Below are 12,599 nucleotides of genomic sequence, written 5' to 3'. Positions count from 1 at the left end.
GACGGCCTTTACTTCTCACTGCGCATGCCCGGACATCCTACCCGCCCAACAACAAGAAGCTCGAGCCAGCCAACATGGCCGACCTGGGGAAGAAGTACTGCGTGAACTGCCTGGCAGACGTTACCAATCTCCGGCTCCGCTGCACCGACTGCCCGGATATCGAGCTGTGCCCCGAGTGTTTCTCGGCGGGGGCCGAGATAGGCAACCACCGGCGGTGGCACGGCTACCAGCAAGTCGACGGCGGTCGGTTCTCCCTCTGGGGTGCAGAGGCAGAAGGAGGATGGACGAGCAGGGAAGAGCAGTCGCTCCTCGATGCCATCGAGCAGTACGGCTTTGGAAACTGGGTACATCATTTTTTGTCAAAGTTTATAACTTTCATTTACGTCTTGCAGGTACAAATGTTATTTTTTTATTGATAATACACACGAACTTTCGCTACGTAGCCACAAACCAGATTTGCTTAGCTAACACAGCTGATAGTTGTACATATACACTATATTGCCAAAAGTATTTGGCCACCCATCCAAATGATCAGAATCAGGTGTCCTAATCACTCGGCCCGGCCACAGGTGTATAAAATCAAGCACTTAGGCATGGAGACTGTTTCTACAAACATTTGTGAAAGAATGGGCCGCTCTCAGGAGCTCAGCGTGGAACTTTCATAGGATGCCACCTATGTAACAAATCCAGTCGCAAAATGTCCTCGCTCCTAAATATTCCAAAGTCAACTATCGGCTTTATTATAAGTAAATGGAAGAGTTTGGGAACAACAGCAACTCGGCCTCAAAGTGGTAGGCCGCGTAAACTGACGGAGAGGGCTCAGCGGATGCTGAAGCGCATAGTGCAAAGAGGTCGCCGACTTTCTGCAGTCGGTTGCTACAGAGCTCCAAACCTCATGTGAGCTTCCAATTAGCCCACGTGCAGTACGCAGAGAGCTTCATGGAATGGGTTTCCAGGGCCGAGCAGCCTGTATCTAAGCCATGCATCACTAAGTCCAATGCAAAGCAGTGGTGGAAAGCAGTGGTCCCCAACCACCGGGCCTAGGCCCGGTACCGGTCCGCACAAGAAATAAAAAAAAAATAAAAAAAATGTTTTTTAAATTTTTTTAAATCAACATAAAAAACTAGGGATGTCCGATAATGGCTTTTTGCCAATATCCGATATTGTCCAACTCTTTAATTACCGATACCGATATCAACCGATACTGAAATATACAGTCGCGGAATTAACACATTATTATGCCTAATTTGGACAACCAGGTATGGTGAAGATAAGGTCCTTTTATTAAAAAATAATAAAATAAAATAAGTAAATAAATAATATATAAATAAATAAATAATAATAATATATAAATAATAAATAAATAAATAAAAAATATTTTCTTGAATAAAAAAAGAAAGTTAAACAATATAAAAACAGTTACATAGAAACTAGTAATTAATGAAAATGAGTAAAGTTAACTGTTAAAGGTTAGTACTATTAGTGGACCAGCAGCACGCACAATCATGTGTGCTTACGGACTGTATCCCTTGCAGACTGTATTGATATATAATGTAGGAACCAGAATATTAATAACCAAGAAACAACCCTTTTGTGTGAATGAGTGTAAATAGGGGAGGAAGGTTTTTTGGGTTGGTGCACTAATTGTAAGTGTATCTTGTGTTTTTTATGTTGATTAATAATAATTTTTAAAAAACGAGACCGGTCATAAAATAATTTCCAATATTACATTTTAAAGCATTTATCGGCCGATAATATCGGCCTGCCTATATTATCGGACATCTCTATAAAAAACACAAGATACACTTACAATTAGTGCACCAACCCAGAAAACCTCCCTCCCCTATTTACACTCATTCACACAAAAGGGTTGTTTCTTTGTTATTAATATTCTGGTTCCTACATTATATATCAATACAGTCTGCAAGGGATACAGTCCGTAAGCACACATGATTGTATTTTTTTATGACAAAAAAATAAATAAATAAATAAATACCATACCCCCCACCCCCGGTCCGTGGGACAACTTTTCAAGCGTTGACCGGTCCGCAGTTACAAAAAGGTTGGGGACCACTGGTGTAAAGCACGTCGCCACTGGACTCTATCTAGAGCAGTGGAGATGCGTTCTCTGGAGTGATGAATCACGCTTTACCATCTGGCAATCTGATGGACGAGTCTGGGTTTGGAGGTTGCCAGGAAAACGCTACATTTCGGACTGCATTGTGCCGAGGGTGACATTTGGTTGAGGAGAAATTATGGTGTGGGGTTGTTTTTCAGGAGTTGGGCTTGGCCCCTTAGTTTCAGTGAAAGGAACTTTGAATGCTCCAGGATACCAAAACATATTGGACAATTCCATGCTCCCAACCTTGTTGGAACAGTTTGGAGCGGGCCGCTTCCTTTTCCAACATGACTGTGCACCAGTGCACAAAGCAAGGTCCATAAAGACATGGATGACAGAGTCTGGTGTGGATGAAATTCACTGGCCTGCACAGAGTCCTGACCTGAACCCAATAGAACGCCTTTGGGATGAATTAGAACGGAGACTGAGAGCCAGGCCTTCTTGACCAACATCAGTGTGTGACCTCACCAATGCGCTTGGAAGAATGGGCGAAAAATTCCTATAAACACACTCTGCAACCTTGTGGACAGCTTTCCTAGAAGAGTTGAAGCTGTAATAACTGCAAAAGGTGGACCGACATCATATTGAACCCTATGGGTTAGGAATGGGATGGCACTTCAAGTTCATATGTGAGTCAAGGCAGGTGGCCAAATACTTTTGGCAATATAGTGTATTTCTTGCAACTGACATGTATTATAATTGTTAGAATAGATTTTATGGCAAAATAATGGCAGACACAAACTTCATATCTATAGTCAAGTTTGAATGTCACTCTGCTTTAATGATGTCATGTATTGCCACTCTGCATTAATAGTAACTTGTTTTAATGATGTTGTGCAGGAGGACATGGCTGCCCACGTTGGAGCCAATCGGACTCCCCAGGAAGTCATGGAGCACTACGTGGCTATGTACATCCACGGCAACCTGGGAAAGGCCTGCATCCCCGACAGCATTCCTAACCGGGTGACGGACCATACGTGCCCGAGCGGGGGGCCGCTGTCGCCCAGCCTCACCACTCCGCTGCCACCGCTGGACATCAGCCTGGCCGAGCAGCAGCAGCTGGGCTACATGCCGCTGCGGGACGACTACGAGATCGAGTATGACCAGGACGCCGAGAAACTCATCAGCGGGCTTTCGGTCAACTACGACGACGAGGACGTGGAGATAGAAATGAAGCGCGCCCACGTGGACATGTACGTGCGTAAACTACGTGAGAGGCAGCGGCGGAAGAACATCGCCCGGGACTACAACCTAGTACCTGCTTTCCTGGGGCGGGACAAGAAAGACACACGAGAGAAAGAAAAAGCAGGTCCACTAGGAGTTGTCGGCCCCGCTGCTGGTGGGATTGGAGCGGTAGCCGGTAGTGCCACGGCGGCACCGGGTTCCACGACGACGGCAGGAACGTGTCCAGTTCCCACCACGCCCAAAAGGAAGCTCACCAAGGAGGAAAAGGATCAGAGGGCGCACCTACGGGGGCTTTGCCAGTTCATGGCCCACCGAGAAGTCGAGGAGCTCTTTGAGAACATGCACAAAGAGCGCACGCTGAGGGCCAAGGTGCGTGAGCTGCAGCGGTACCGCCGCAATGGCATCACCCGCCTGGACGAGTCCGCCGAGTACGAGGCGGCACGGCACAAGCGCGAGAAGCGAAAGGAGAACAAGAGCGTGGTCATCTCCAAGCGGGGGGGTTGTGTGGGACTCGGCGGGGGGGGAGGGAGTGCGGTCGGAGGCCTCGGCGTCGGTTGTGTGATCAAAGAGGAAGGCAAAGAGGGCGAGTTTGCCGCCATCGAGAACCTGACGGGCTTTGAGCTGCTGTCGGACCACGAGAAGGTCCTGTGTAACTCTCTGAACCTGAGCCCCGCCCGCTACCTGACAGTCAAGACCATTATCATCAAGGACAACCTGCAGAAAAGGCAGGGCATCCCCGCTAAGAGCCGGCTGCCCAGCTACCTGGACAAGGTGCTCAGGAAGCGCATCGTCACCTTTCTCACGGAGAGTGGTTGGATATCCAGAGACAGAGACACTGCTTAAATGAGTGACTTGTGGCCTTTTTGTGCCTTTTTTTTTTATGTGGCATTGTGAATGTGTACATTAGATCCCCGCTATTCCTGGGGTTACATTGCCAGTTCCCCTCCCGCGCGAAAAGCGCACCCGTAAAACGCCCTATAAATGCTTATTTTTGTTACTCCAAACACATCGTTTTTTTTCAAGATGATACCAATACAGACCTACCTGCTTTTCAGGACCGATACCAATAAGTTATTTATATCGAATATTTTATTAAAAGGAGAATTAACTGTTATTTTTGCGGCACATTGCATTAGCAGCACGCGTAGCAAAACACCATCGTAGCAATGCTGGCATTTCAGGTGGCTGATAAGGTTTGATGTTTTTTTTTCCCCCATTCTCGCGGAATGTTTGCAGAACATTTGGTGCAAATAGCATGCAAAATGTCTTCCTCTGAAACGGTGAAGTCCCGCACGATCGCCGCCATGTTTGTTTACAGTGAGCTCGGGGGAAGATTACAACAAGTCCTTTACAGCATGACCAGGAGAAAACGGATCGCTTGATTTGCTCACCCTTACCCACCTGCAGCACAGTGCGGGTAATCACGCCTCATTGGAGTGTTTTTTTTTTTATGTTATCAGATTTATTGGTATGTCATAATTCCTCATATCAGCCTGATAATTATCTATTTGATATTTATTGTGCATCCCTATTCTGACACATTTTAAATTCAGTTTTACTTATTAAGAAACCTATAGTATCGTACTTACAAAACATGAATTCCAGAAAATCAAATTGTGTTTCTGCTGCAAAATGAGTTAATTGACTAGTGAGACAGCCGATAGCGCCATCTCACCACTTTCTTTTTAAGTTACAATAAGAAAACAGCATTATTTACAATTTAATGCAAGAAAAATGAAATTATATCAGGGGGCAATGTTGAACCATGAATAAGTGGGGATATACTGTATAGGAAATGTCCTTGCTGGAGGATATAGAACAAAAGAGCCATATTTGTGTGTGGATTGTCAGTATTTTGTGTCATCGTTGGGTTTGGTCATGTGTCTGCCTTATTGTTACAATGTGACAGACATCCACAGAGATCTCAACATGTTTTACCAATTCGATGACATGTATTGTTAAAGGAGCAGCTAAACTCTTCTTAACACCTCATAGGCTCCACATATCAAAAAGGCCGGCGACCTGTTTGATGAAATTCACATTTTTTCAGGGTTGGAGTTGCTTTGCACGGTTGACCAGATGAAACAAAGGGATTAGATTTTGCCCCCCAAAAGAAAAAAGTCATTTAATTGTTTTCCAATGCACTTTTGGTTGCGGCTGACTGCCGCTTTTTAGAGCCGAGCCAGTTGAAATAATGTGTTTAAGGCACAACCAGGTGTGTTTTAGTCACCTGTAAAATGTCAGTGCGGTTGAATGTGATGTCCCTGTCAAAGTGCTCAGTCCTAGTTTTGATTTTACTCCCAATTTTAATTTGCAGTTGATAATAGTCCCCCAACACATATTTATTGATAGTAATTGCATTCTTGTCACCTTGCAACTTTGTGCCCTTAAATTTTGACTCTGAAAATATGAGTAAGGAAAGTTTGCTTACCTTATCCACCCACATGTAAATAATTTATGAAATGACATAAACTAGTGACCTGTACATGATTTTGTCATGGAATTTTTGATAGCTTTTGTAATTAAAACAAATTTTATATGGCAAAGATGTCCTTAAACGACATGGTGGTATGTGTGCACAATTTATTAAACATGCATAATGTTTAATTTAAAATGTCCTCTGCTGTGATTGACAGGCGCAAACAAGCAAGCCACTGGCATATGATGACAGTTGTGTCAGTTTTATTTTGATGTTGTCAATGCAAATGTCACTTTAGGTTGAGGTACTGTAACATTGTTCTGCTTGCAAGACCGTAAGAGATCAATGTGGAATGATTCCTAAAGTTTCCCTGCTGCTCAATAGTAAGTTGGTTTTATTCATCATTAGCAAATCTTTTGATGGTTTCGAGTTCACAGACAATTATGTCACTGTTTAAAAATGCCCCTTAAAGAGGTTTATAAGGTGCCAACTAAACAGAAACATAGTCATCCTCAAGAAGTTAACATTTCAATTGACACTCACTTTCTACTGCATGGCTTTTGCCAAAAAGTGGCAAGTGATCACCAAAAAGTGGCAAGTGATCACCAGATTAAACTAAGGACAAGTTGTGATGAAATCATTTGTGTTTACTGTCCCATTACAGACGAACACGGCCAATCTTCACCTGGCACAGGAAGCCCAGTGTGCATGGTTACAGTCTCAATCGCCTGCCTAGGGGGCTTTGACCACGCCCACCTCTGCCGGCCTGAGAACACGTTCGTGAAGCGTGTAGCCCACCTTGGTCACTACGGCGACAGTGCCGGGCTCTTTCCCCTCTGTGACCATCTCAAAGATGGCATCGTGCTTGTACGGGTCGAACACCTGACCATCAGGGTTGAGCTTGACGAGGCCGTGCCTGGTGAACACCTTCTGGATCGCCGCCTCCGTCATCACCAGGCCGTCGTAAAGGTTCTTCAGGTGAATGTTGTGGCTTGTCAATTCCTCTTTGGGCACGCTTTCTGTCGCCTTCTCCAAAATGTCGGCCACCTCCAGCAGGTCCTTGCAGAAGTCCTTAATACCTGGTAAAGAACAGATTGTATAAATACTGCATTCATTTCCTCTGTTGAGCCAAAGGGTGCTCATTAGGGAGAGGTTTACCAAATAATTTAGCATCCTCAACCATTCCCCGATGCCTCGTCCGGAGGTTCTCTGTATCTGCCAAGGCTCGCTTGTACTTATCCTGGAATGACAGATTTGTTATCAAAGTACAGCCAAACCTGTCTATAGCAACGTCTTAAGGAAAACGACAAAAGGTTGCCATGACAAACTCACACATTGAAACGGGAAGCTTCAAATTAGTAAACACATGCGATGAAATGTTAAGTAATGGTGATGATTCGTTGAAATGGCAGGAGTATAGAGCTGCTGCTTGCTGAGTCGTTCAAACTTTGAAAACAAATGAGAAAGGGTGCTTGTTGGCGCAAGAATATAAGTGTGCGGATGTAGGTGTAGTACGTACACCACCGTAACATAGATGTAACGATACAGTCTGTCCCATATGCAAACATCCATAGTAGGTTTATGTCGACAGCAATTGAAATTATTTATTAATTGATCAAACTTAAACATTATGGAAAAAAGCACAATCGATAAATTGCGTAGCAAGTTTATCCTTAAAGTACTAAATAAGTAAATGATAAATAAATGGGTTGTACTTCTATAGCGCTTTTCTACCTTAAAGGTACTCAAAGCGCTTTGACACTACTTCCACATTTACCCATTCACACACACATTCACACACTGATGGAGGGAGCTGCCATGCAAGGCGCTAACCAGCACCCATCAGGAGCAAGGGTGAAGTGTCTTGCTCAGGACACAACGGACATGACGAGGTTGGTACTAGGTGGTGATTGAACCAGGGACCCTCGGGTCGCGCACGGCCATTCTACCACTGCGCCACGCCGTCCCTAACATAATAAGTGCATAATAACTCAAATTATGCAGCAATTTTGCATAAATAGAGTAAAGCAGGACAGGCAGTACATAAAATCTAAATAAATCCGGTTGATTTTCAGATGAAACGTTCTAGATTTAATAATAGGTTATGTATCCATCCATCTTCAATCAATCAATCAATCAATGTTTACTTATATAGCCCTAAATGACGAGTGTCTCAAAGGGCTGCACAAGCCACAATGACCAGATCCCACATCAGGGCAAGAAAAAACTCAACCCAATGAGAAACCTTGGAGGCTCCCCACTGGGCGACCAGTGCAATGGACGTCGAGTGGATCTAGCATAATATTGTGAGAGTCCAGTCCATAGTGGATCTAACATAATAGTGAGAATTTTCTACCGCTTGTCGCGGGGGTGCTGGAGCCTCTCTCAACTGCATTCGGGCGGTAGGCGGTGTACACCCTGGACAAGTTGCCAGCTCATCTCAGGGGCCAACACAGATAGACAGACAACATTCACACTCACATTCACACACTAGGGTTCAATTTAGTGTTGCCAATCAACCTATCCCCAGGTGCATGTCTTTGAAAGTGGGAGGAAGCCGGAGTACCCGGGAGAACCCACGCAGTCACGGGGAGAACATGTAAACTCCACACAGAAAAAAAATCAGGAAAACAGGCAAGTCTCCCGCTCTTCTTCTCCAGTTGGCCTGTTTTAAAATAGGATAGAGGTTGTTTATCCCACAATGGGGAAATGATGTGGTTGCAGTGCAGATACAAAGGGGAAAAAACCCACATGAGAACAAGAAGAAAACAGCAGAAGACATAACAGAGCTGATGCAACCAGCTGCCACTTCAGCGGCTTTATTTCTACATACAGCTACAAAAGTAAAACAACGAAAAAAACTAATATTCACCTAGAACTTGCTACTGCTGCCTGGCAGCACTAAGCAGTAGCTGGTGAATATTGGCGTACTAACAAACGAGCAGTGCAAAATGCACTCAGTGGAATTTAGCTGTATGACCCGATCTATGAGACTTAAGACTTTGACTTCCTTTTTATTGTCATTCAAATTTGAACTTTACAGTACAGTTAAGAACAAAATTTTGTTGCATTCGCTTATGGTTAACGTCACGCATCATTGCAGAACATGTTTGATGTTAGTGGCCGCTCTATGGAGTAAAAAATGAAGGTTTATTACATTATATTTCTCAGCAGGAGACATTTCTTGTGGCCGCAAACACTGTTTCGCAGTAAAAACCTGATGCTCACTCACAGTCATTTCCCTGAGCTGCTCCTCCAGCTGGGTCTTCTCCGCCAGGACCTTCTCCACCGCACTCTGCTCGGGCTTCTCACTCTTCTCCCCTGCACTGTTGCTGTCCTTCAGCCCGGAGGCTGCTGTGCATAACCGCCGTGGGGATGCTCTAAATGTGAAGAAAGGGAGACATCCCAGTTACTACTTCTTGTAGAACACCAAAAACATGCAATTGGGGATAGGTTGATTGGCAACACTAAAATTGCCCTAGTGCAGTGGTTCCTAACCTGGGTTCGATCGAACCCGAGGAGTTCGGTGAGTCGGGCTCAGGGGTTCGGCGGAGGTCAAGACACTCCCGACTCATCGTGTAAATAAAAACTTCTCCCTATCGGCGTATTACGGATACGGCAACAGCAGAAGTCAGACTGATTTGCAGGTGTATAATTTGTTGTGCGTTTATGCACTGTTGGTTTTGTTCTTTGAACAAGGTGATGTTCATGCACGGTTCATTTTGTGCACCAGTAAAAAAACATGGTAACACTTTAGTATGGGGAACATATTCACCATTAATTAGTTGCTTATTAACATGCAAATTAGTAACATATTGGCTCTTAACTAGTCATTATTAAGTACTTATTAATGCCTTATTCGGCATGGCCTTTTTATAACCCAACCCTCTAACCCTGGCCCTAACCAAATAACTCTAAATTAAGTCTTTGTTACTTGAAATATGTTCCTCATACTAAAGTGTTACCAAAAACATATAACTTTGTCTTGAATTAAAAAAAAAACATTTTATTTTCACTAAAGAAGGGTTCGGTGAATGCGCATATGAAACTGGTGGGGTTCGGTACCTCCAACAAGGTTAAGAACCACTGCCCTAGTGTGTGAATGTGAGTGTGAATGTTGTCTAACTGTGTTGGCCCTGCGATAATGTGGCGACTTGTCCAGGGTGTACGCCGACTTCCGCCCGAATCCCCTGTGACCCCGAAAGGGACAAGCGGTAGAAAATGGATGGATGGACCCGTAAACCCATGTTACAAGGCTAGCATAACCACTTATGGACACCATGAAACATAATAAACATATCTATTGTTATATTTAGCTATAACCAAATCGATACATGTATTTGATCTCTTACTCCCGGTCACGAGTTGATTAACGTGGACCCTGACTTAAACAAGTGGAAAAACGTATCCGGGTGTTACCATTTAGTGGTCAATTGTCCGGATTATGTACTGTACTGTACAATCTACTAATAAAAGTTTCAATCAATCAAATGGGAGCATTGTTGGTCATTAGCAAACCTTCAGCTGTTTACTAGTAATGACGTAACCACACTCATTACGACACAACGTCACGCAATGGAGGATAGCAGTAGCAATTAGGGGTGTGGGAAAAAATCGATTCGAATTCGAATCGCGATTATGACGTTGTGCGATTCAGAATCGATTCTCATATTTAAAAAATCGATACACAGCAATACCATAACAATGCAATCCAATTCCAAAACTCAGAACTGCAATAAACAGAGCAATTGAGAGGAGACACAAACACGACACAGAACAAACCAAAAGTAGTGAAACAAAAATGAATATTATCAACAACAGTATTATTAGTTACAATTTCAACATAACAGTGATTAAAAATCCCTCATTGACATTATCATTAGACATTTAAAAAAAAAGAAAAAAAAGAACAATAGTGTCACAGTGGCTTACACTTGCATCACATCTCATTAGCTTGACAACACACTGTGTCCAATATTTTCACAAAGATAAAATAAGTCATATTTTTGGTTCATTTAATAGTTAAAACAAATTTACATTATTGCAATCAGTTGATAAAACATTGTCCTTTACAATTATAAAAGCTTTTTACAACAATCTACAACTCTGCTTGCATGTCAGCAGACTGGGGTAGATCTTGCTGAAATCCTATGTATTGAACGAATAGAGAATCGGGAATCGTGTTGAATTGAAAATAAAAATCGATTTTGAATCGGAAAAAAAAATCGATTTTGAATCGAATCGTGACCCCAGGAATCGATATTGAATCGAATCGTGGGACACCCAAAGATTCACAGCCCTAATAGCAGGCTCCTGACAGATATAAGTTAGAACTTTACACTACTTTATTTTAGAAATGGCAAGAGCAGAGGGTGAGTGTCCCATAACAAGAAGATAGTGAAAAAGAAAAAGCAAAGTAGCAATGTACACTAATAGTTAGCTTATACATTGTAAACCGGAACTATGTCAAGGTATGTCGTCAGACGATGCCATGCTAACAACGCACACGTTACACGCATTAAGGTAAATAGTTCGGGTCCTAACCTCCCAATCGTGGCCAGAGTGACGTAGGAGAAGCTCTGCCGCGCCGTTCGCACACACAAACTCGCCATTTTTCTCTCGAATGAAACGAGCTCCTTACGGTGCGCGCTGACAGGGACACCCTAGTGCGGCGGCGGCGTGCGAGCTGGCCTATCGGGAGATAGGAAAGGCGGGGCTTGTGTTCCCCGACCAATCGCCTGGGGAAGCGGATATGACAACGGGAAGTAGTTCGCTTGCGCTGGAGTTTAAAGGTGAAAAGCGCACACGTGATCAAGGACGAGCGTATGTAATAAGGTTATTACATAAACATTGGATCATGATTATACAATTACATACTCAAGGGTATTCATGATTTAAAATTATTGGGGGTGATTGTAATTAAGAGTAATTAATGTGAACTTTAAAAATAAATGGTGTTGTATACAGTATTCATAGCTCTTCACTTTCCCCACATTTTATTTTACAGCCTTATTTCAAAATGGAATAATTTTATTTTTGTCATAAAAATTCTACACAGCCATAATGACAATGAGACAATGTACATTTGCACATGTATTAAAAATAAAATGAAATAAAATAGATAAATCACATGACAACAGGAAGTAGTTCGCTTGCCCTGGAGTTTAAAGGCCTACTGAAATGCGATTTTCTTATTTAAACGTGGATAGCAGGTCCATTCTATGTGTCATACTTGATCATTTCACGATATTGCCATATTTTTGCTGAAAGGATTTAGTAGAGAACATCGACGATAAAGTTCGCAACTTTTGGTCGCTGATAAAAAAGCCTTGCCTGTACCGGAAGTAGCAGACGAGTAGTGTGACGTCACAGGTTGTGGAGCTCCTCACATCTGCACATTGTTTACAATCATGGCCACCTGCAGCGAGAGCGATTCGGACCGAGAAAGCGACGATTTCCCCATTAATTTGAGCGAGGATGAAAGATTCGTGGATGAGGAAAGTGAGAGTGAAGGACTAGAGGGCAGTGGGAGCGATTCAGATAGGGAAGATGCTGTGAGAGGCGGGTGGGACCTGATATTCAGCTGGGAATGACTAAAACAGTAAATAAACACAAGACATATATATACTCTATTAGCCACAACACAACCAGGCTTATATTTAATATGCCACAAATTAATCCCACATAACAAACACCTCCCCCTCCCATCCATGTAACCCGCCAATACAACTCAAACACCTGCACAACACACTCAGTCCCACAGCCCAAAGTACCGTTCACCTCCCCAAAGTTCATACAGCACATATATTTCCCCAAAGTCCCCAAAGTTACGTACGTGACATGCACATAGCGGCATGCACGTACGGACAAGCGATC

At 43.4% G+C, this 12,599-nt stretch overlaps 2 protein-coding genes across 2 annotated transcripts; one reads left to right on the top strand and one right to left on the bottom strand.

The window, feature by feature from the left end:
- Positions 1-20: 20 nt before the first annotated feature.
- tada2b (transcriptional adaptor 2B) lies at positions 21-5,929 on the top strand. Its single transcript, XM_061961126.2, has 2 exons — positions 21-344; positions 2,960-5,929. Exons 1-2 carry the CDS (start codon positions 75-77, stop codon positions 4,145-4,147), a joined length of 1,458 nt encoding a protein of 485 aa, XP_061817110.1. The 5' UTR covers positions 21-74; the 3' UTR covers positions 4,148-5,929.
- A 27-nt stretch (positions 5,930-5,956) lies between these two features.
- grpel1 (GrpE-like 1, mitochondrial) lies at positions 5,957-11,404 on the bottom strand. Its single transcript, XM_061961128.1, has 4 exons — positions 11,268-11,404; positions 8,956-9,103; positions 6,882-6,963; positions 5,957-6,802 (listed from the first exon to the last, which is right to left on the bottom strand). The coding sequence occupies exons 1-4, from the start codon at positions 11,333-11,335 to the stop codon at positions 6,456-6,458; spliced, it is 645 nt and encodes a 214-aa protein (XP_061817112.1). The 5' UTR covers positions 11,336-11,404; the 3' UTR covers positions 5,957-6,455.
- Between the last annotated feature and the right edge of the window lie 1,195 nt (positions 11,405-12,599).

Source organism: Nerophis lumbriciformis, linkage group LG05, assembly GCF_033978685.3.
Source record: "Nerophis lumbriciformis linkage group LG05, RoL_Nlum_v2.1, whole genome shotgun sequence".
Classification (NCBI taxonomy): Eukaryota; Metazoa; Chordata; class Actinopteri; order Syngnathiformes; family Syngnathidae; genus Nerophis; species Nerophis lumbriciformis.
The sequence above is the reverse complement of the archived record's forward strand: the minus strand, read 5'-3'. Positions and strand labels throughout refer to the sequence as shown.